Source organism: Folsomia candida, unplaced genomic scaffold (assembly GCF_002217175.1).
Source record: "Folsomia candida strain VU population unplaced genomic scaffold, ASM221717v1 Fcan01_Sc024, whole genome shotgun sequence".
In the NCBI taxonomy this organism is placed as follows: Eukaryota; Metazoa; Arthropoda; class Collembola; order Entomobryomorpha; family Isotomidae; genus Folsomia; species Folsomia candida.
In genome coordinates this window covers 2,349,412-2,374,682 of record NW_019091216.1, presented here as the reverse complement: position 1 = coordinate 2,374,682, position 25,271 = coordinate 2,349,412, and the positions used below count along the sequence as shown (strand labels likewise).

General features: G+C 34.0%; 2 protein-coding genes and 1 pseudogene across 3 annotated transcripts in view; 1 reads left to right on the top strand and 2 right to left on the bottom strand.

Moving 5' to 3' along the window:
• Positions 1 to 4,301: 4,301 nt before the first annotated feature.
• Positions 4,302 to 21,942, bottom strand: LOC118438652. The gene is made up of 10 exons (XM_035859194.1): positions 21,695 to 21,942; positions 20,371 to 20,804; positions 19,244 to 19,574; positions 17,844 to 18,697; positions 17,701 to 17,749; positions 17,592 to 17,631; positions 17,483 to 17,523; positions 17,300 to 17,394; positions 12,889 to 13,179; positions 4,302 to 4,791 (listed from the first exon to the last, which is right to left on the bottom strand). The coding sequence occupies exons 1-10, from the start codon at positions 21,864 to 21,866 to the stop codon at positions 4,606 to 4,608; spliced, it is 2,493 nt and encodes an 830-aa protein (XP_035715087.1). The 5' UTR covers positions 21,867 to 21,942; the 3' UTR covers positions 4,302 to 4,605.
• Positions 9,497 to 11,142, top strand: LOC118438653 (annotated as a pseudogene). Its single transcript, XR_004836974.1, has one exon. The product of XR_004836974.1 is annotated as a cytochrome b-like (transcript).
• Positions 21,943 to 23,255: 1,313 nt separating the features above from the next.
• LOC110859080 overlaps positions 23,256 to 25,271 on the bottom strand; it is a 28,921-nt gene continuing 26,905 nt past the window's right edge. Inside the window, exons 10-11 of the mRNA XM_022107943.2 lie at positions 24,295 to 24,489; positions 23,256 to 23,603 (exon numbers count right to left, since the gene is read on the bottom strand). Coding sequence (XP_021963635.1) covers positions 23,522 to 23,603; positions 24,295 to 24,489 — 277 coding nt within the window. The 3' untranslated portion in view covers positions 23,256 to 23,521. The remainder of the gene's footprint in view (positions 23,604 to 24,294; positions 24,490 to 25,271) is intronic.

Genomic DNA, 25,271 nt, shown 5'->3' with positions numbered 1-25,271 from the left:
TTTTCTTTCAGTTCAATGAAAATAACAGAAGGATTCAATAATTTCAGATGAGTGACTGTGAATGAATGGATATCTCACTGCTTTCATTTTCACCATGCTTAATACATGGGGTGAAGTAAGAAATGAAGGCAGATGAAGTGAAATGAAATGAGTCTGACGGAAAATGACTGAATGTAAAGGAAAGGTCTTCAGAAATCAGAATGAATGACTTATGAAGGAAAACTGAATTTTTGAACAGGTATGCTTACGACATGACTCGAAGTTCCGCAATGATCCAGGACATCCCCAGATAAATTATGGTCCAGTTAAATGACCACGAGAAGAAAATAACCGTCGTCAAGTAGTACTCGACCCCGATGAAGGGCGCCTTTTGAAGGAGGGAAACCCCATGGTTTTTGAACCCTTCACACGGCAGGAAGAGGGAGCTAATGAAATTTGGCGTGCAAGGGCTCTCCTCCACGAGCAAAATGTGTACAAACGGATTTCCCGCCAACATCAACATCCCGACGAGAATGTAACGTGACACGGACTTCGTCACGGCGGCAGAGTCACGTTCGTAATTCGACCTTAAGGTGGAATAAGGCCGTTATAAATGTGTAATTTCATTTTACCTCAATTCAATGTTATTAAAATGGATTTACGAACGGGGTCAATTTCATTAGTTTTCAGATAAATTCAACCTTTCATAGTTTAATGGAAAGTTAGTTTCAGGTCCTACGAAACTATCGATTTGGAAAAAATTGCTACACTCAAAATAAGGTAGTAATGAATCATTACCATGCGGAATGACTATGTGGCTCTACCACGTCGGTTACGATTTGTCGTAGAGATGGTAATAATAATTTCAGGGAAATTCAAATTCATTACCAAATATTAAGGAAGTGAATACCATTATGTATTAAATTTGAATTTCCCTGAACTTATTATTACCATTTCTACGAAACATCGTAACCGACGTGGTAGAGCCACATAGTCATTCCGCATGGTAATGATTCATTACTACCTTATTTTGAGTGTACTTCATTTACCGTTTTTCACAATAAATTTCCACAAAATTTTTATTTTAATTTTCTGTTTGTTTATTTTTTGATTAATTCGCTAATTTTTAACTATAATCTACGGGAAGTTAGTTTTGGTACCGTAAGAATATCTATTTGGAAAAATAAATTCGTTTTTATGAAATTTTGTCGCAAAATAATTGCAAATTAGTAGTTTCTTAATCGATAGTTTTGAACTACCAAAAATTAACTTTACATAAAAGTACGAAAAGCTGCCCTTAACCTGAAAAGTTATAAAATTAGTGTCATCTTAGAAATTTGCATTTAAATAGGGGTAAACTGAGACTTAAAATACATAAAATCTATACATAAAATCCTCATCCTATGTAACCTTAAGCAAAAAAAATTGTAATACAATTTTTTGAACCATATTTATAAAAAAATAAGATTTGACCTTAATTTGCACAACAAACCAAACTGTACCTTTGGACGTGCTTAAATCAACATTTTTCTTAAAAACTGCATTACGACGTTGAAAGCTCACAGAATTTTGTATAGTTTACTAAATACACAAAATTACAGTAAATTCCTTCTTAAAATAATTCGTTAATTTTTTTCAAATTGGTAATTTTGTACTACCAAAACTTTACATGAAATTTTGAAAAATTGCATTTATCTGAAAACTCTGCAAATTTTAGAAATTTGCACTTAAAGAAATTGAACAGGGGTAGAGTGAGATTTAAAATCTAATAAAATCGTCATCCAATCGCACCTTAATTCGTCCTCCATATCCTCCTCCATTTCAGACTCCTTTTCTTCTTCAGGTTCAATTTCAATCTTTGGAATAACATTTTTTGGCACGTCGTCATAATTTGCGGACTCAATTTTGTCCTCTTCTTCATTTTTCAAAAATGTAACCTCATCCCAACGTGGAGTGTCGACACTTTTTCGACTTGGGCTTCTCGACGCTTGGATTTCTCTATTCGTCAAAATATGGTCAACTTCTGACATATTGACGAAATCCGGCTTTCCTTTTTCCTCCAAGATGTCAAATTGAATACTTAATCGTGCCAATCTTTGCTCGTTAGTATTGGGCAGCTTGAGCTGAGGCTGAGCAATACAATCTGGCAAAACTGGAAATATATTAAAATTTTATGCATTTTTAGAAATTTTTTTAAAGTCTGAAAATGCAGACCGGCAGAAAATTATGTTTCAAAAAAGCATCTGTAAAAATATTATTACAGACTTAAGGTGGAATAACGCGGTCATAGAATTTTAATCTCACTCTACCCCAATTCAATCTCTTTACACGCAGCTACAATTCCATAAATTTTATGAGTTTTGAGATAAATGAAATTCATCTATTCATACCTAATGCAGACATAATTTTTGTACTATCTACATAACTATCGATTTGAATTTTTAAAACAATTGTGAATTGATTTTTGAGGAAGTTTATTGTTAACAAATGACAGTGAGTCAGCAATTTGTTTTTTTTAATCGAAAGTACCAAAAATTAGCACTGAATTAATTATGAAAAGTTGCATTTATCTCATTACTTTCGAAATTAATGTCATTTTAAAATTTAAACACCTTGAATTTGGGTAGAGTGAGAGTTAAAATCTATAACGGAGTTATTCCACCTTAAGGAAAACGATGGTTTACAATTTTTATAAAATTAAAAATCTATATAACATAAAATCGTTATCCAATAGCACCTTAAACTCTCACCTTTTTTCGACGTCCGTTTCACATAAGCGAGCAAGCAATTAACAAATTGCAAAATTTCGCCCTCTTTCCTATCAAACTGAACGAAGCAAATTGTTGTCAAGGTATACGCAAAAATCCACACGGTATTTAATACGCGAAAAAGCAGGGGGAATTTCCCCCTGTGCAAGGCTTGCACGAGTCTCACCGCAGCAAAAATGTTCATCGCAATGTTTATAAATTTATGGATTTTGAAATAAAACCGGTGCCGTTTTCCGGCCCTTTTGACACACTTTTCTTTCGGGTCCCAATCAAAGGGGAAGAGTTTCAACCCACTCCCCACGTCGAGGAGACAATGCACCGCAGAAATTGCGCGTTCGGACAACATTTTGGGGAAGAAACTTGTCAAAAATTTGGGAAATTGCAGGAATCAAATTATTGCAAATTTTATCAACAAATTGCACTTTTTGTTTGCATGTTACGGAAGAAAATGTTGCAAAAGTTGCTAAAATTTCACAAAATCGCAACAACAATTAGTTATAATTTGATAAGAAATTGCACTTTCGGTCGGTATGTTGGCGAAGAAAATGGTACCAAAGTTTCCAAAATTTCAGAAAATCGAAGCAATCTAATATTTCCAAAATTGATCAAAAAATTGTCCTCTCAGTCAGCACGTCGGAGAAGAAAATAGCACAAAAGTTACTAGAACTTCTGAAAATCGCCTTCAATCATTGTCAATTTGATTAATCATTGTTTACTCACAGTAACTATTCAAAACATTCCATTTTGCATATCCTGTACTCATTCAGGTTCCGAAAATGGATAGCATTTACGCAGTTATTTTCAGAAATTGGTCCAAAAACGAAAACATTAAGAATATTTTCAAACGTAATATCCGTACAAAATGACGTTGGTCACCTTATCATACAGCTCCGTGTTTAATTTCTTGCATGGCAAGAAACTACAAGAAATGCAAGAAATACTCGCCACCAAGCGGCTCACAGTTCGCACTACGCTTAAATATTGGAATTACCCACTAGATGGTGCTTATTTATTGCGTTTCTTCCATTCGTGCAAAAATGCATACTAAAAAATAAATTTCTTGCATTCTTCCATTTGTGCAAAAAATTATGTGCGAAAAAAACAATAATTTCTTGCATTTCTTCCACTCGTGCAAAAATTATACCCGAAAAAATATCCCGAAAAACAGGAAATTATGCTTAAAAAACAATTTCTTACATTTCTCCAACTCGTGCAAGAAACTGTGACAAAAACAATTTCTTGCATGTGCTTTTCTTTCAGGTGTACACTGGTCCACAGTGTTGACTATACTTTCATCAATTGCATTTAATTAGACTTGTTTTTCCAACGTTAATGGAATAAATTTCTCGCTATATTTAACCCCATAACCCACTAATCTAGTTAATTTATGCATAACAATGAAAACAACAACCTTGACTGTTATGTATCTGGATAAAATCATTAATTAAGGTTCCATGTAGCGTCTAAATGATGAATATGAGTCACAATTCAATGATCCAAAATTCACAAACATAACTATGTAATTCGCATCTAAATAAATTGAAAATTTAAACATTTCAACTTTACAATTTAATTTATTGATATTTTTTTGCAAATTCGGTGTCCCCACGAAAATCTCCTTCGCAATTTTTAACCACAATTAAAAATAATAATAATAGTTAATAATAGCAGAAGCGTTACTTTTCCGAAGTTCTATTTCCATATCATCAAATACATAAATTGCTACATTTAATTGTACAGTAAATATTTGCATAATAAGCTTAATTTGCATAATTATTATAATTATTTCTCGACCAACGTCAGCTTTTGTACAAATAAATTTACACAAAATACATAAGACTCAAGCTAAAACGGGAAACTATGTTTTAAGGAAGGTGTCCTGAATTGGGAAGTGTTGCCGAATATTTTTCTGAATCCAATTAATATATTTCTGAGTATCGGTAAATATTTCGGGAAATGTTCCACAGCCGAGGCCATGACTCAAGATGCCAATCACGTGCCAACAATTGCCCGTCTTCATCATCAGCGGGGCTCCGAGATCGGCCTGGAACAAAATTAATATGCATTTTAAATTTGATCGTTACTTTTCAGGAGAAAAAAAGCCAGGGTGCAGACTTCTTTAGCCCGAGTCAGAGTGTAAGTAAAAATCGAAGTAAGTATAAAACAACCACGACCAGGGTTCACTACCCTGGGTTTTTGTGGGTTGGGGTTTTTGGGGTTTTTAGGGTATCAATCTCCGAAAAAACTGCAATGCTTAATGGGGTTTTTCCTGATTTTTTGTGGGTTTTTCCGGTTTTTTTTTGTAAGATTTTGGGACAAATCGAAGCTAAATTCTTTAAACTACTAGTTAGTTCAATGAAAATTCAACTTTCGGATTTGGCATAAAATTTTGAGCATTTTCATGTACGACTTGAATTTCCAAGTAATTAAATGTTTCATGGTTTTCTAGTTTGTAAACCATGAACTTTCGACTTAAAACTCGAAGTCAAATGAAAATACTTAAAATTTCATGGTGAATTGGAATATTGAACTAGTCTTCGTCTCATATGTATTTTTTGAATTTGGTTTCAACCAACCCCAAAATATACGAAACCCCATAAAAACCCAAAAACCCACAAAAACCCAGGGGTTGGGGTTTTTCTAGAAATACCCCGACCACGACAACTATTTCATTTTTCCACGCATTTTCCCCAACTTCCAACATAACTCCTAATTTTCATTATATAACTAGCGTATAAGCCCGTCTCCCTCCGGGCGAGCGTTTAACCACACAATTATTATTTTTTATTCTGAAAGTCACTGACGTCGATGGAAGTGAAATGAAGTTATAACACTCGGAAAATTAAAAACTTAAAAAAATATCCAAACAAATTTTCACTTCCGTTGCGGAAAATAACTTTCACTTCCGTTGCCAACAGACATTTCCAGCTTATAATATAGATTTTAAAGCTTCGGTTAAAAAATTGTTCTTTTTTCCAAAATTTTCCTAAATAACCCATATTGATAATGTATTTCTTTGCTCAAATATTAGGAGATGAAGCGGAATCTAATTATATTTATTATATGAAACTTAACATCAAAATTTATTTCGGCGTCTGCATCACACAAAGTTTTTGTTTTCTAGTGAAATTTCGTATATTGATTCGTAATTTTGCATATTTCGTGTGTTTGCGAATTTAAATACTTCAAAATACGATAGATGTTTAATCTTATTAGAGTTTGAGTGTTAAACGAAATTATTAACAAACCTAAATTGACAATATAGAATACAGATTTTTACAACTTTTTTTTATAAACCCAAGATTACTCTCGGGATTTTCGTTTATTCTTGCAAGCATACCTGTTCACTTTCATTCATTTCACTGATTATGATAGTGAGTGAAAATGAATTGCCTGTCATTTGACTGAAAAATACTGAAGGATTCCTTCATTTCAGATGAATGACTGTGAAGGAAAGGATTTCTCACTCATTTCATTTTTCACTATATGCTTAAAACATGGGGTGAAGTAAGAAACGAAGCCAGATGAAGCGAAATGAAATGAATTTGAAAGAAAATGACTGATTGTGAATAAAAATCTTCAGTCTGAAACTGGGATGACTGAACTTTGAATGAACAAGGTTTTTTTGAACAGGTATGGCATAAAAATTAAAAATGTTATCGGAATTAGTATGTTAATTCTCTCAGCTAAACTTAAAAGATACCGGTTACCCATATTATTAAAAAAAGAAAAATACAAAAGGCGAACAGAGTACGTTAATGTAAACAATGTAGATAAAACTATTAAGCATCCCATAATTAAGTTTATTTTACCTTGAAAAAAAAATTCAATAATTATATCCCTAGAAAAAAATCCTGATAAAAACGGAAACCCACAAAGAGCTATTGAAGAAATAATGAAGTACAAAGATGTGACTGGGCAAGAAATCATTAGCCCCCCTATCGCTCGAATATCCTGAGTGTCCCCTATAGAATGAATAAACACCCCAGCACATAGAAATAATAGGGATTTAAATATAGCATGAGTTAAAAGATGAAAAAAGGCATACTCGTAGAAGCCCAGCCCCAAAGATGTTATTATTAACCCGAGCTGACTTAGTGTTGATAAGGCAATAATTTTTTTTAAATCTATCTCAAAATTAGCCCCTAAACCAGATATAAATATAGTCAACATACCAATAAATAATAAAAAATTATTGACACCTAGAGTGTAATTAAACCGAATTAATAGGTACACCCCGGCTGTGACTAAAGTAGATGAATGCACAAGAGCCGAAACTGGGGTGGGGGCTGCCATAGCCGCAGGTAACCAGGCAGAAAAGGGTATTTGAGCTCTTTTTGTTATAGCTGCTAAAATTACTAGGATAACTATAAAAGAAACTACTTCGTACGAATACACAAACTGTGAATAAAAAAAATTCCATCTACCAAAATTCAGTAGCCATGAAATGCATAAAAGAATAGCTACGTCACCCACACGGTTAGAAAGAACTGTAATTATGCCCGCATTTGCTCTTTTTACATTTTGGTAGTAAATTACTAAACAATACGACACAAGACCGAGTCCGTCCCACCCCAATAAGATTCTAATTATATTAGGGCTTAAAATTATAAAGACTATACTCAAGACAAAGAAATACACTAAAAAAATAAACCGAGTTAAAAACTTGTCCCCCTCTATATATATGACTCTATAAAAAAGTACCATAGAAGAAATAAATATTACGAGCCCTGTGAATCTCAAACTTATTCAATCAAAAATAAGAGTTATAATAATAGAAGTTGATCTAAAAGAAAATATTTCTCACTCAACAAATATAGTTTCAGCAGAAAGAAAATATAAAAGACCAAACCGCATACTGATTAAGCTAGCCACTAATAATAAAACTCCTAAATAAAAAGGTAAAATCAAATAAAATATTACTTAAAGGGCTCCCCCATCTATAGAATCACAAACTAAAATTTTTCTTAAACTATTTAAATGAAATTATTTAGTAAAATGTAAAAATAAAATTAGACCCTAAAACTAAAAAATTTACTGGGACAATGTGAAGTCTAATAGTGTGGATCTCACGAACATTAGAATGAACAAACCCATATAGTGAATTATAAGAAGACCCGTGTTGTGAAAACGAAAATATAAATAATGTAAAAACCGCCCCTAAAAAGGAGCCTAGGGGGAAGAATAAAAGTATAATATAATCGTAACTCATAATTCTAGCTATCAAAAAAATCTCTGATAATAAATTAATAGTCGGAGGGGCAGCAATATTCGACGCGCAGAGAAAAAATATTAGTAAAGAAAAAATAGGAAAACTTAAAATAAGCCCCTTATTAATAAAAAAAACTTCGACTCCCAGTTCGTTCGTAGTATAAGTTAACCATACAAAATAAACCTGAAGAGGAAACTCCATGAGCTACTATCATCACTAAGGCCCCCATAAATCCCCATGAATAGAGAGTTATTAGCCCCCCAATCACCATAGCTATATGGGCTACTGAAGAGTACGCTACTAAAGCTTTAAAATCATTTAAACGACAACACAAGATCCCTGTAAACATTATTCTAGCTAATCTTAGCCCTATAAAGTAAGGGCTAAACTTTATAGCCGAAACCCCTGTGATATTAAGAACTCGTATAAGCCCGTAGCCCCCTAACTTTAATAAAACCCCAGCTAAAATTATCGAGCCTGCCACGGGGGCCTCAACATGAGCTTTAGGGAGTCACAAATGTGTAAAATACATAGGGAGTTTAACTAAAAAGGCTATCGAACCCATAAAAGCAGTAATAACAAAGAAATTAAAACCTGAAAATGAATAAAAAAGTAACTCCTTATAAAATAAAGAAACACCACCTCCAATTATATATAAGTACGTAATTAATAAAAGTAAAGGTAGCGACGCTGTGAGCGTATAAAATAAAAAATACATTCCTGCTTGAACACGCTCAGGTTGGTAGCCTCAACCCATAATAATTAAAAGTGTCGGGATTAGAGAAACCTCAAAAAAATAATAAAAAAATAATAAATTACCCGAAAAAAAAGTCAATAGTAAAATAAAAAGTAATAAAAAAACAAAACTATAAAAACAAAAAGTATACTCCTTGAAACGAAAAATTTTATATCTAGAAAAAATTATTAAAATTCTAACCCAAACTCTTAGAGACACTAAAATAAATCTAATCCCGTCATAATAAAATAAAGAGTCTAAGTAAAACGTTTCTGGCTGACCCACTAATGTATAAATTACTAGATAAACAGAAATAAATGTTAACACATAAATTAAATTTAATTTAAAATTCTTTAAAAACCCTATAAATAAAAAAATAAAAAATAAATTTACTATCATAAATTTTTAAAAAAATTAAAAGACTTAAAATAATCACCTCCATGCGTCCGTCTTATCGTCACTAAAATAGAAAGACCTAAAGCACCCTCACATGCTGTAAAAGTAATATAAACTAAAGAATAGAAAAAGTCTCCTTTTCTCAATAATGCTAACAATAAAAGAAAAACCCCTAATCTAATATATTCAAGTCTTAAAAGAACAGACAAAAGATGATCCCGCTTAGAGCACACAATCCAAATCCCAGAAAGAATAATTAAACCTCTAATAAAAGATAAAAATATAAGTTTTTATAGTTAATTTTATAATATTAGTTTTGTAAACTTAAGTATGCTTAAATCATAAAAACTTCAAAATTAAGTTATCCACTTTTTTCCAACTTCCAAAGCTAATATTTTTCATAAATTAAATTTTGTATAAAAATATTTTTGTTAACTTCCGCAAGAATTAGAGCTATATTTTATCTAAGAAGACACCCAGTAATAATAATAGTTTTAATTATTTCTCAGACTATAATTTTATGCATCACTGTATGATTTTTTATAAAAACTAGATGATTTTCCTATATTTTATTCCTAATTTTTTTGGGGGGGTTAATAGTTTTGTTTATTTATATCACTAGCCTAGCATCAAATGAGTTAATTAGATTAAAAATAGTCACCCTCCCTAATAGTATTTTTATCCCCATAATTTTGGTATTCTTTATAATTATAAATGTAGACTTCCAAGAATTTAAAGAATCAAGAACAAGATTCCTTATAACAAAAACATTTAATTTCCTTTATAGATGAAACAACTGCATTCTTTTAACCACTTCTATACTTTATTTATTTTTAACCCTAGTGATTGTAGTAAAAATTTCTAATAAATTTGAGGCCCCTCTCAAAACCCTCTCACACTTTTTAAAATAATGATAGCAGAACGGAAAATACACCCTCTTTTTAAAATTGCCAATAATGCTTTAGTAGATCTTCCTGCCCCAATTAATATTTCAGCCTGGTGAAATTTTGGGTCTCTTCTAGGATTATGCCTAGTGACCCAAATTATCACAGGCTTATTCTTAGCAATACATTACACAGCAGATGTAACCATCTCATTCAATACAGTAGCTCATATTACCCGAGACGTAAACTACGGATGGCTTCTACGAGTCATACACGCCAATGGAGCCTCTATATTCTTCATTGCCCTGTACCTCCATGTAGGATGAGGGATCTACTATTCATCGTATACTTATACAATGACTTGAACGATAGGAGTATTAATCTTATTTTTAGTAATAGCAACTGCTTTCATAGGGTATGTATTAATCTGAGGACAAATGTCATTTTGAGCCGCCACAGTAATTACAAATTTATTGTCAGCAATCCCTTATATAGGTTTAATATTAGTACAGTGAATTTGGGGGGGTTCGCGGTAGATAACGCTACACTCACGCGATTTTTTGCATTCCACTTTGTTCTACCATTCATTATCGCCGGAATAACATTAGTGCACCTTCTATTTTTACATCAAACAGGATCAAATAACCCCCTAGGAGTTAATTCCAACTCAGATAGGATCCCCTTTCACCCATATTATTCATTTAAAGACTTATTTGGATTTATTATGCTTATATGAGGATTAGTATCGCTAGCTTTAATACACCCCTATCTTCTAGGAGACACAGAAAATTTTATCCCTGCAAATCCTTTAGTTACCCCCGTTCATATCCAACCTGAATGATATTTTTTGTTCGCTTACGCTATCCTTCGGTCGATCCCTAATAAATTAGGAGGGGCTGCTGCTCTAGTAGTATCTATTGCCATTTTATTAATTTTACCTATTACTCAAAAAATAAATTTAAAAGAACTCAATTTAATCCTTTTAATCAAATAAATTTTTGATTAATGATTAATATTGTAATCTTATTAACTTGAATTGGAGCCCGACCGGCCGAAGACCCCTATATTCTTGTAGGGCAAATCTTAACTTTAATATATTTTTTATATTTTTTGACAAGACCTTTAATCACTTTAACCTGAGAAAAAATTCTTAAATAATGTAAATAATTATTTAGCTTAAATAAAGCAATTATCTTGAAAATAATTTACAGGAGTTTAAGCCTCCTAATAATTTAAGTTAAGAATTATGCCCATGAAATCTTAAAGAAAACAAAAAATACCAAAATCATTAATTTTTTATTGTTCTCTATTATGTTAGGACACCTGCATCAACTCCTAGCTTTAGCAAACCTTAACTTTATTTTTCTAAATTAGCAACTTTATAATAATAAAAAAAATTATTAAATTAAGAGAGACAGGAAGAAAGGATTTTCAGGCTAAGTATATTAATTTGTCATACCGAAACCGAGGTAAAGTGCCCCGAACTCAAATAAATAAATAACAAAAAAAAGAGCCAATGAGTCCTAAAAATAAGCCTCTCACACCACCTCCAAAAAATATACAACTAACTAAATAACTTATAAAAATGATTCTACCATATTCAGCTAAAAATAAAAGAGCAAACCCGCCACTCCCGTACTCGATATTAAAGCCGGATACTAACTCAGACTCTCCCTCAGCAAAATCAAAAGGAGTGCGATTAGTTTCCGCAAGAATAGAACCTAGCCAACATAAAAAAATAGGAAATGACACTAAAATAAATCAAACTAAACTTTGGTATAAATGAAATTCATTCAAATTAAAAGAACCAGTCACAAAAATAAAAGACAAAAAAATTAAAGCTATTCTGACTTCATATGAAATTGTTTGCGCCACTCCACGGGTTGCGCCAAGTAAAGCATAATTTCTATTAGATGACCACCCTCTGACCATTAAAGTGTAAACACCAAATCTAGTACAACAAAAAAAAATAAACCCCCTAAATAAAAATTAATAAAAGAAGAACTAAGTGGAACAACTCTTCAAAGCAAAATAACTAATAGAGAAAAAACTGGGGCAAAATAAAAAGGAATTAAATTAGAAAGAAGAGGAATAGTTTGCTCTTTAATAAATAATTTAATTGCATCCCCAAAAGATTGTAAAATTCCAGTGAAGCCAACCTTATTAGGACCCTTACGAATCTGGATGTAACCTAAAATTTTACGCTCAAATAACACTATAAATCCTACTCTAACCAAAACCCCAACCACTAAAAATAAATAAGAAAAAATTATTATAAATAAATTTAAAAACACTACTAAGTAAAATTTAATTTTATTTAAAGATTCTAAATCAATTGCACTAATCTGCCAACTTAGTAAATAAATAATTTAATGCTTAATCCTTTCGTACTAAAACACTAAAATTAAACTAAAAGATAGAAACCAACCTGGCTCACACCGGTTTGAACTCAAATCATGTAAAAATTTAATGGTCGAACAGACCATCTAATAAAAATGCTGCCCCTCAAAGAATTTTTAATTCAACATCGAGGTCGCAATCTAAAGTGTCGATAAGAACTCTCAACTTTAATAACGCTGTTATCCCTAAGGTAACTTCTATTAAATTTTATACTAAAAGTTAATTAATTAAATAAAATTTATTAATAAGAAGTTAATTTTATTCTTTTATTGCCCCAATAAAATATACAACCTGGTTATTAACTAATAAAAATTTTAATACTTAACAGAATACATATATAAAGCTCTATAGGGTCTTATCGTCTAATTAGTCATTTAAGCATTTTCACTTAAAATTTTATTTCAATATATTTAAATAAATAAAACAAAGCCACGTTCAACCATTCATACAATCCTCTAATTAAAAGGCTAGTGATTATATATTTAACCTAACCTAACCTAAACAAACACTCACCTTGCACGAAGTAGCGGACGGTTTCGTACAAATGATATCATCCGGAAGGGATTTTTCGGATTTGAAACCTTCAAATCTTTTGTGGCAGTCTTCCCTATCCATAAATTCCACGACGGAGTCTACCGCGGGTCTCGGGGAGAAGAAACGCTTCCCCAAATCGGCCCCCGACCAACCGGACACGATCGCTTTGTCGGTGTGACCTTTGTTCGAGGACGAGGGCAAATTTATCGGCTGGATATTCGGGGTGAAAGTTACGGCGTTTTCCATTTCCAGGATGGCCACGTCGTGCTCCTGGAAAAAAATTAGAGTTTTTAAATTAACAAGGAACGTCTCCCAGCGGATGCTCTCTGATTTGTAGCAAATTAGTTTGAATCGGGGACAAATTTGAGTAGTATGAAATTTGCAAAAAAATGTAGGGTAAAAATTTTTGTAGATGAAGCTTCCCTGCAAAAACTTATTTGTGAACTTTGAAAATATTCGTGTAATCAAGCACAATAATCCAACAGATAATATGATTTGGTGCAAATTTCGCACCAAATTAACACACTCAAAACAAAACGGTGTCAATATATGACTTAACCGCCTTGGTTACAATTGTGATTCCGAGTAGTAACGAATTTTTTCCGTCCAGTCATAACATTATAACCACCGGTATCAAAATCATCATAACTCGGATTCAACATTGTAACCAAGGCGGTTAAGTCATATTTTGACACCGGCGGCGTTGATTCGACAAATTTTTATTTTTAGTGCATGGAAACTTCTGCGACCTGAATTTGAGCGAAATTAGTGCACATGTACAGTTCAATCTGTATTTATTACATAATTTCGCAAAAAATTGGCATCTCACAATGGGGGTCTCCCAGCGAATGCTCAGATCTATGTGTGAACAGATCGCAAATTTAAGTAGTATGAAACTTGCGAAAAACATTATCTCCCAATGGTCACGTTTCGTAGAGATATTTGCATCGAAAGAGGAGAAAACGCGTATTAAAGTCGACAAAGTTTACACTTTTCAAATTTACTGCGGGTTTGCTCCTCTTCGATGCAAATATCTGTGCCAAACATGCCAACATAATTTTTTAAATTATCAATCGCCATAATCACCAAAACTGCACTTCATTAATCCCAAAAAACAAATATGTATGTACTTCGCCATTTATGATTTGTCCCCAATTTATGACCTGATGAAGGTATCTGTATGTGCCGAAAGCTTGTCAATAAACTCAATTTCAAAAATATGTCCTCCAACGCCGATCAATCAAATTATATATATAACAGAGGATGGAAGCAACTACTACACAAAATACGGACGCTCCACGGCGGGGCTGAAGTCATCGACGTTAGAAAATTGGAATCTCTTCATAAAAGGAAAGTACAAATTCAAAATAACACAATCTTCTTGAAAAGATGCAAAAATCTTAATTTAACACCAAAAGGCTTCAAAATGCAACATTTAACTAAACAGTTTGGACCTCATCCACTAATTGCCAAATTTCAAACCGAGTATGAAGAGAAACTCCTTAAAACAATGATCAAGATCAATTTTCAAGAATTACACCAAATTGAGAATGATTTAAAAAAATTAAGAATCTCGACCAGAGAAAAAATGCCACAATTATGGGGATGGATATGTGAATTAATAAACCACACACAAGACTCCATCCAGACTCAAATCAAACAACGGCACGTACAAAAACTAGACGCCCTAAATAAAGAATCGGCATCTAAAATTATTGACCAACATTCAAATCCCGAAAGTCCAATTCTAATCCAAAATCTTTCTTCATACAAACCGGATGAAAATGAAGAAAAATTACTGAAACTTGGTCTAAACTTCTCACTACCACACAAAGACATAAGAATACCGATGATTGACACAGCAGCCACAATAGAATTACGAATGTTGGACATGGAGATAACAGAGAACGTTAAAAATGATGTTCGAACTGGCGTAACCCAAATTATGAAAAAATTCGTCAATAAATCTAACTTCAAAACAAAATGGAGTAAGTCAATTTCAACATCTATCCGGTCAATTCAAAACAACCAAAACATTGTCATCTCCAAAGCTGATAAAGGAAACTGCGTGGTCATTATGAATAAAACGGATTACATTAAGAAAGTAGAAGAAATGATACACGACGGACCCTATATTCGATTACCACAAGATCCAACGCCCAATCTTTCGAAGAAAGTAGAATTAATTTCCAAGAGGTTAGCTGAACAAGAAAAATTAACACCACAAGTAGCAAGCAATCTTGTAATAAAAGACCCAAGAGCACCCATATTATATGGAGCCCCAAAAATTCATAAGGAAAACACTCCTCTCCGTCCCGTTGTTGATTTCAGAATGTCACCAACTTATAATCTGGCTTCTCACATTGCAAATATTTTGAAAAATGTCACAACAAATCACAAATACAGTATTAAAAACTCAACAGATTTTGTGAAAGAGATTAAAACTCTCAAAAGAAGACCCGGAGACCTCATGGTATCTTTTGACGTCGTCTCACTGTTTACCAAAGTACCAATAGAACAAAGTCTAAATATAGTCAAAAATAGACTCAACAGGATATCAGATTTAACTTCAATCACAAAATTATCCGTTGATGATATTATGGAATGTCTTAAAATATGTCTTTCCTCCACATATTTTAAGTTTCAGGACGGATACTACTCACAAATGGAAGGGACAGCAATGGGAAGTCCGATTTCGGCCATAATAGCAGAAATATTTTTACAAGAATTAGAAATTCAGACCATTGCCAACGAACGTGCAATCTATTTTTGGCGCAGATATGTAGATGACATCTTCGCATTAATCAAACATCGAAAGAAGAAAACAATATTAGCCAAAATCAACGATTTCCATAACTCAATTAAGTTTACCACGGAAGAAGAAAACCACGGGAAATTACCGTTCTTAGACTTGATGCTATATGAAAAATCTAACCGATCAATTGGATATCATGTATACAGGAAACCTACCAACACCAATAAATACCTGAACTACAATTCACACCACCCAGTGGCTCATAAAATTGGTGTAGTGGACACTTTACTTACAAGAGCTCATCGACTGTCGGACGAAACCCACATTGAAGAAGAATTAGGATTAACAATGGACATTTTAAGAAAAAACGATTATCCAAACAAGTTAATTAAGAATAGATTGGATATAGTAAAAAGAAAAGCAGAACTAAATTTTCCAAAAAAAGATCCGGAGTTTGAAAAAAGAATCATTTTACCTTATGCTGGAGATGTAACTACGAAAATAGCTAAATTCTTGAGAAGAAAATTGGAAATAGAACTTGGATATTACCCTGGGACTAAACTAAGCTCTCTTATATGTAACACAAAAGAAAAACCTCCCAACACCAAAGCTGGAATCTACAATTTCAAGTGTAAAAACTGCTCATCTAAATATTTTGGAGAAACTCAAAGAGATTATGAGAAGAGATTTGCAGAACATCAATCCGACATACGCAGAGCAGTAACAACTTCTCCTGTATCATTACACATGGCAGAAAATGACCATCAAGTAGACACAACTTCTGTCAAATTAATTATGAAGGAGAAAAGACGCTATTTCCAGAAGTTTAAGGAAGCATTATGCATACGCAGCACAGAAGAAAAAATGAATAACTCTCAAGGAATGCATATCAACCCTATATGGTGCTCAGCACTCGTCACTTTTTTAAATTATCAATCGCCATAATCACCAAAACTGCACTTCATTAATCCCAAAAAACAAATATGTATGTACTTCGCCATTTATGATTTGTCCCCAATTTATGACCTGATGAAGGTATCTGTAGGTGCCGAAAGCTTGTCAATAAACTCAATTTCAAAAATATGTCCTCCAACGCCGATCAATCAAATTATATAAAGTTTGGTAATACCAAGAAATTTGAATTACTAAGCCATTTTCGACTTTTTTCACTTGATCTTCACTACTGTCAATTTTTTTGGAATTTGCAAAATTTTTGCACACGAAATTGAAAACGGAAAATTCTAAAAGGTTTAAATTAAGACAGAATTTTTTGCAAAATTAAATGTGGTCCTTCAACGTCAATTTTTATTTGTTTGAATATTACTTATAACGTAACTAGTTAAAGATCCCAACAGCAAAATACCCTAGCTTGCATTTCTCAATATTTCCCTAAATTTTCATAAATATCAATATTTTATACATATTTCAATCATTTTTTCAAAAATACTTCAACATTTCCAGAAATACGAACAAGATTTTATATTAATAGAAAAAATTATAAGAAAATTATTCCATGGAAAAAGAAGCATCATAAAATAAAATAACACCATTTAGCGAAAAAAAAAAATTCGTAAAAATTTTCCTCATTTTTCCATATTTAATATATATTTCATAATTTTTTTTACAAATACGTACCATCGATTCCGAATTGTACTGAATGTGCCGAGTAATTCGTACAATTTTTCTCCACAGGTGTGGCCCGTCAATGGAAGAGTAGAGGACTCGGTCACCTAAATGCATAAAAATTACCCAATTTTTTTAATATCCATCAAATTCCATCGAATTTCATCAAATTTTTTCAAGCTAATCCTAAATTACCCAAAATTACACGCATTTTCCCAATATCCGTCCCCTGAATTCTACATCATCAAAATTACCATCAAAATTATGATTATTACGTATTTTTTCTGATTTTTTTTCCTCTTACGATGCAACACACGACGCGCTGGTCAGAATGTGACGATGATCTGCACATTCAAAATTAATCAAAATGAATACTTGCATTTTCAAAATTACCATCCCCCATAAATTTTTACCTATGAGCGATCCCGAACAAAAATGACTTCCTTCATTCAGCAGAGCCACCTGGTTCAAAAAAGGACAATTAATTTTTAGAAATTTGCCTCATGTTTTCTCATAAATTAGCTTCAAATTTTAGTAAAATTCATTATATATGTACCATCCAGGGCCAATGCCCCCTCGGCATCGTCATCGTCCTACCCGGACAATTCCACGCGCTCAAATGCGGCGGTTCTATAACGACCGGGGGCAACGGTTCCGATTTCACTTTATGATTTCCAATTCCACCCTGCGCTTTCGACGACGAAATTTTGTTCGTCCTCTTCTTCGTCGACGTCGTCCCCCCTTTCCCCCCCTCCGTCGTGCCCCCCTTGGTCGCTGCGGAGGACGCAGAAACAGTCGAATTTTTCCTCCCCGACACAACTTTCACTCTTTTCGACTCAGCTCCGCCGCCGTCGCCAAGAGTCGAATTAGCCGGTTGTGGCGTCGTTTTTCGTCGTTTTAATGGTCGCAACGTCGTCGAACTGGTCGTGCTGGGCGTCGTCGTCGACGTCGTCGTCGACGTCGTCGTCGGAGTTTGATGCGTCGTATAGTACGAGGAGTCGAAATCGTTCGAAAATTCGTCAAAATAATAGTCCGGTTGGCTTCTTTGGCCGTCATTTTCGACGTTTTCCTCTTCATCCCCCGGCGGGGGGGATAAGTCCGAGTCGAACATTTCGTGGGGATGGAGCAGGATTTGGTGGGGGGGAGGGAGTGACATTTGCTGGATGGGGAGGGGATGATTGTGACGATGACGGTGAGGATGGCGTCCGATGTAGAAGGGGTCTTGTGGGGAGGGGAAGGAGCGTCCCTCGTGGCGCAGGGTGGGGGGTAGCATGGGGTCGGGGTGGGATGGTTTCAAGGGGGGAGAAGATTTTCCACCCTTTGGGGGGGAGTAATGGTGCGGGATTGTGTTTTCGAAGTAAAAGTAGCCTGGACAGCAGACCGTGTGGTTGTAAAAGTCGGAAGGGATTTCTGCAAAGGGAGAAATAAACAAAAATTTGCATGTGCAAAAATCTATAAAATTTTTATACCCAATTACATATACGCTTAACATATACAAAAATCTATAAAAATTTTTATACGTAAATTATCCAATTGATCTGTGGAACATATTTTTGAACATATATTTGCAGAATTTACCATATTACGGCATATTGGATGGATATTGCAAAAATGAAATTGTGTACAAAAATTTGCATGGCATCGATCCGTTTCGCCAATTCTTGCCAATATCGATCAAGTATTCAACCATGCCGAGCAGAGAATAAATTGTGACGCAATTTGCGCATAGATTTATAAAGCGATCCGGATATCACAAATCTATATTTTCGCAAATTTTCAATAATTCTATTGCATTTTCGTTAGTTGGAACGCATTTTCATGGATTTTCGTTAATTTTAATGCGTTTTCGTTAGTTGGAACGCATTTTCATGGATTTTCGTTAATTTTAATGCGTTTTCGTTAGTTGGAATGCATTTGCGTGCATTTTCATGGATTTTAATGATTTTTTTTACTCACCCAACGGAACATGACTCACAACGCCCGGCTGCACTTGGACGCTGACCGTTTGCAGTGACCAGGACTCATTCTTGGCGCAGGGTCCGGACGCCTGGTACAGCATCCTCGCCAACCCGTGATTCCTCAACTCCCCCGTCACCGCGTTAAACACGACGGGGTAACAAAGATGAAACGGCGCACATTGTCCGTCCTTCTCGTTCGCACTCACACATTCGGCCGCAGCCACACCCCCGTCGTCGTCGCCAAAATTATTTTCTGCTGACCAGTCCCCCGGGGAAGCTTCTTGCCCCCCGCCGCCCTGAGGACCCTCCACGGCGTCCCGTGGCGTCACCTTAAAGTCATCAGTCATTAAATTACTTTACTGATCAAGGAATAACATGTCAATAAATGACTACACTCTTAAAAATAATGTTACAATTTTTAAAAGTAAATGCACTCTAAATTCTAACTTAAGTAAGCTATGCTAAATCCAGCGTGAACTTTTCCCTTTATCAAGTTAACGCTACTCTGGATTTAGTACAGTTTACTTAACCCTTTAAGGAATATGATTACCTACAAGAAAACAGATAAGTTGTAAATATGGGTGATATGCAACCGTTATTAATGCAAAGACATATATAAACCGATAAATATGCAACCCGACAAATATGCATCCTGACAAATATGCAACAGACAAATATGATTTTCAATATCTATTCAATGTATTTTTATGTAATGTGTTGAAATATAATTCAATATTTGTCGGGATGCATATTTGTCGGGTTGCATATACGTCGGTTGTATATATGTCTTTGCATTAATGTCTGCTGCATATTTGACTTTGCATATTTGTCACCCCGTCGTAAATGCGCGTAAATGCGTATGCGCGGGGAGAATTCAGTAGCTTTAATAAAACTCGAAAAAAATGAAGCAAACAAAATTGAACATTGCTTTATATTGTGAAATATCAAAATTTTCGGCAAGAAAATGTTCAAATTTAATATTTGGCTGGGATAGGAGAAATCCCTCGAAATTCTAACAGATTTTTCTCAATAATTGTCCTCGTTACGAATCAAAGGATTAATTTATCTACTTTCCAAAAGGGTAACATTATTTTTAAGAGTGTACGAACCAACATTCAAACCAACCTGTTCAATCTTAACCGTGTCAAAATTATAAACCGGAAGTGGATTTTGGGCCACTTTCACAATCACATTGGGTAACAGGGGAGGGTGAAATTTCGTTTTTTTATTGCGACGACCGAATGGTTTCCGGTGTGCGGCAAGGGCATCCACGAAAGGGGACGCACCCATGGGGGACGGTTCGAAGACGAGCAGTTGGTCCCCCGCGAGTTCAAAGTACTGTTGGGGATGGTGCTGGGGGGACAGGTTGGAATCGGAGGAGGACGAGGAAGATGAAGAACTATCGTCCTGTTCGTGGCCTCGCTTTACTTTTGAATTTCCCGCTGTCAGGTCGAACGTAGTAGAGACGCTGTGCTGCTGCTGCTGGGGTCGCAGGGTCATCATGACTTCGTTCCTATAGTCAAAAATTGATGGTCCTGGTAGACGTGGAGGAGGATCTCCTGTATATTTCCAAAATATGTAAATATTTCCATCAATTTTTTAAGGAATTTAACCTCTCATATTTCCAGTAAATTATGTCAGAAATTATGGGGGACCTCAGACACAAAAAAAAATCGTCGCTTCAAATTTCGCTTAGTTTTTCATGTTCTGAAAATCAAGCTTTTAGAAACCAAAGAATCTCAAAATAGTTGGGAAAAAATATCTATCTTCCATCATTCAATCATTTCTCTCACCAGCGAAAAAGCCCAAACAAATCTATCAAATTTTAAAGAATTCAGATTCATTAAAATTATTTTTTTGATGTCAAACTCATCCAGTTTTTTAAAAAGGTACTTTATACAAAAATCATTTAAAAATTTCATATTTTCTATGAAACAATCTCTTTCAAATTAGATTTCATTTGTATGAATGAAATTACCAACGTATGAAAATCCACCTGCCGAAAAATACGACCTTTTTTTTACATCCTCTATAAAAAACTTTTACGCAGAGTAAGTAAAATATGCAGTTTTTTTCGTAAAACACGCAGAATTATTTTTTTATAATGAAAATTTCCTCTTTCATGAATTTCTTCTTGTGAAATATATCTGGAGATGTTTTTCCTAAATAAAATTATTTCTGCACAATTATGCAAATATTTCCATCCCCGAAATTAGAGGATTGTTTTTTTTTTCTACCAAAAATTCAAATCCTGCGAGCTCTTCTACGTATATTATAAAGTGTGAAATTATCTGGCACTATACCCTAAAATTTCATCTCTTTTAAAAATTTTAATCGATTTGTAACTACCACGCTAAAAAATTTAAAACGCATTTTTACCAAAAAATACGTAGACTAAATCAAAATTACCTTTAAATTCCAACCTAATAAAAAATCCAAAAATTCTTACCTTCCAGCACAACAGAATCCCCAATTTTGTAAACTTTTCCATCAATTTTTACCACTAATAAGGCACCAATAATAATAATAATTTTGAAAACGAATTGTCCCGAAAAAACGGTAATAAATCCCCGCGCCCCACTTATCCTGGCATCACTACCACCACCACACTTTCCCTGCATTATCACTCTTCTTAACTAACCTACTTATCTATTAATTAAATAATTTCATTGATTATTTTTCGAAACTAAACCACGACTTTCTTTTTTATTTTATTCCACTTGATGTACAAGCGTCACAACGCACGCTTCCGATATCTTGCAGCAACTGAACCATGCCGCGCGAGTTGTGTACCCTGCACGCGTGGAAATCAAATTATTCACTAGAATCTAACCTAAAAGTTGATTATTTTTACAGAAAATGAAACTCAATTAGACAATACTTCCGCCACAACAAAACATTTCAAGCGGAATGGAAGTGAATTGCTAAATTCGTCTTCGGATCAGTCGATTCAATTTCGTCGAGTCATGCCTCATCCTTTGTTGTCCCACGGTTTTCGTTTCACAATGAAATCAAACAATGCCTAAAATACGATCCATGATCCTTCGCATGCTGGGATTAAAGTGAATCTTCACTATTCATTGGTGTACAGTGGCCGCGGAAGCTGGAGGGACAATTTCCTCAGGGTTGTTTGATGTTCTCATCATCTGCCCATGTTATACAAACCCCTCCCTCCTCCTATCCTACAATGGCAATGTCCCCAGATGTCCCCACAGCTTCTGCGGCTACTGGTATCATCTATGTGGCGAAATACTAGAGATGAAAAACACAGGTGGTTTTTTAGGGGTACTTTCGCTTTCTGGCTGAACTCTGTCCTAATTTGTATTGTTCCCTCCGAGAACAATAATTTTCGTGTCTCCCTGACACAATGACACGGTTAATTACCCTCCAAATACACACATGCACACATATGCAAATTATGTAGTGGGTTTGATTTTATACGATAAATGCGACGTTTTTTTATTTCTCTTTCTTTCTTTTTGTCGACTGTCACGTTTCCAATTACAAATTCATTAACGCATTAACGGTTGACATTTTCATTTATTTCAAAATTTCATTAACGCCTTGTACAAATAAGGAATTGTTAATTTATTTAGAGTTAAATACATAATAGTTCTTCTTTTTTCTTTAAAAAAAGTAATTAACCCTTTAAACTGTAACGACGACAATAGTCGTTTTATAAGAAATGGTTTAATTCGGGAGTACGACAAAAGTCGTCCTGAAAACTCGTGGTCATGGCGCGGAAGGACGACAATTATCGTTTCTAGGAGGTCATTGATTTTCACCATTTTCTCTCCGCGACCTAAAATTTGTTGCAATTTTGAGGCATTTCTCCTATGCCAACACAATGCTAAATTTGAAGATTTTCTTCCCAAAAATTTGGATATTTCCCTATACAACTCAATGTTAAATTTTTGATTTTTCAGTTTTCCGAGTTTTATTAAAAACTCCTGAATTTCTCCTCCCGCGCCATGACCACAACATTCTTATAGTGTCCCCGATTTAATGCATTTTCTTGTCGTTAATCATACATGCTAAAGGGTTAATTCTATTTGAACGTCTCGTTTCGTCGTTATTTCTTTGTTAAAAAATACATATGTACATACTCGTAAAAGTAAAAATAATCCCCCCCCCCAAGTTAGACAAAATACATACAAAAAATGAAGTTCAGACAGAAAAACACACCAAATTTTACAAAATACAGACCAACACACCGACCAAATTACAACAAAAATAATTGATATCATTCACTCTGAAGAGAAAAAAATAGTGAAAATCATCTCGTTTTCTGAACAACTTTCTCTATCCATGGAAGATATTTTTGCGTCGAGGTGAAAACTGCGGGGAAATGGCCGCATCTATTTTTTAATGGAGAGGTGAAAGTCATAATTAATTTTATATATGAATTTTGAACCATAAATTGCATGGTGAAAAAAAACGTTGTCAAAATATGTACAGTATTTTGAGCTCGGTTCTTCCGAGGGTTTGGATTTCCGGTGGTGTTGAACTCATAAAAACATGAAAATCTACGTGGAGAGGGCAACAGTCAGTCGAAACTTCAGGCTTTCTGAAGAAATTAAGATTTTATCGCTGCCGAAATACTTAGCTTTATTAAATCACGAAGACGCAATTAACGCAGTCCTTTGTAACTTTATAAAATCCATAAGTTTTGTAAAATAATTTTATAAACTAATACTACGCCGTTGATCTTAGCAAATTTACAAAAAAGTAAGCTACTTAATGTTCTTTGCAAATATTACCAAAAACTTGCAAGTTTACGGATTTTACAAAGTTATCAAGGACTTGGTAAATCGCGTCATTGTCTTCATGATTAAACAAATTAAGTATTTTGACAGAGATAAAAGTTAATTTCTTCGCAAAACCTATATTTTCGACTGACTGTTGCCTTCTCCGCGTAGATTCTGGTCTTTTTTTGGGTGTAACACCTCCCGAAATTCAAACCCTGCCAAGAACCGAGCTCAAAATACGGCATTTTCACAAATTATTTTGCTCGCCTTTGATTAATTTAATTGTAATTAATTAACTCACCCAATTCCCCAGCTCACGAGGCCGAGCTGGATTGGTTTCCCGTCCCGCATGATGAACAAAGGTGCGCCAGAGTTTCCTTTAAAAGAACAGGATTTTCCGTCCTCCGTGGCCGCGCAGAGCATCGAATCCGTTATGTAGATTCCACTCTTTTCCAAAAACTCGTAATTCGATTGACAATCGTCGTTCGTTTTCACTCTGAAAAAAAGTGGACAAGAAATTTTGTCATGATTTTTAGCAATTTTGTTTCTGAACATGGCAAAATATGTGAATAAATGTGTATGACAAATTTGCGAGAAAAGCTAAAATATTTTCGAACGAATTTACCTTACAAATTACAATTACACCAATTACACCATGTTTGGTAAGAGATTTTAGTAATCTCTTACCAAAATTGTTATACAAATTTGGTAAGAGATTTGGTCATGATCTTTTTTAAATTACAAAATATATAAATTAATGTGTATGAAATATTTGCAAGAAAAGATCGATTTGATTCTGGAAAAAAGTGGACAAAAGATATTTGGCTAGAAATTTGGTCATGATTTTTCGCAAATTTTTTGCGTACATAGCAAAATATATGAATAAATTTGTGTGAAATATTTGCGAGAAAAGGTAAAATATGTTCGAACGAATTTTCGAGAATTTTCTCGCCAAATCATTATTCTTTAATTCAGTATACAAATTTGATAAAATATTTGGTCATGATTTTTCCCAAATTTTTTCGGAAAATAGCAAAATATGTAAATTAATGTGTATGCAAAATTTGCATGAAAAGCTGAAATATTTTTGGGACGAATTTTCGGGCATTTTCTTACCAAGTTATTATTTTGTAAATTCAAGATTCAAATTTTTTGGTGCTAAATGTCAAACCAACGAATCTATTTCCTAATAAAATAAATACTTCCCAGTAAAAAAAAGTGTTTAACGACGTCGAAAAATTTCGATATGTTTTTTTTTTATTTCCAGAAATAACGATA

What these genes read in the sequence shown, in the direction of transcription:
- LOC118438652 (XM_035859194.1), bottom strand. Translation starts at nt 21,866, where the DNA reads ATGCAGGGAAAGTGTGGTGGTGGTAGTGATGCCAGGATAAGTGGGGCG. An exon ending in GAAAATGCGTGTAATTTTGG is followed by an intron (nt 17,395 to 17,482) that starts GTAATTTAGGAT and finishes TTATGCATTTAG; the next exon opens with GTGACCGAGTCCTCTACTCT. An exon ending in AGTACAATTCGGAATCGATG is followed by an intron (nt 13,180 to 17,299) that starts GTACGTATTTGT and finishes ATTTTTTTCCAG; the next exon opens with GAGCACGACGTGGCCATCCT.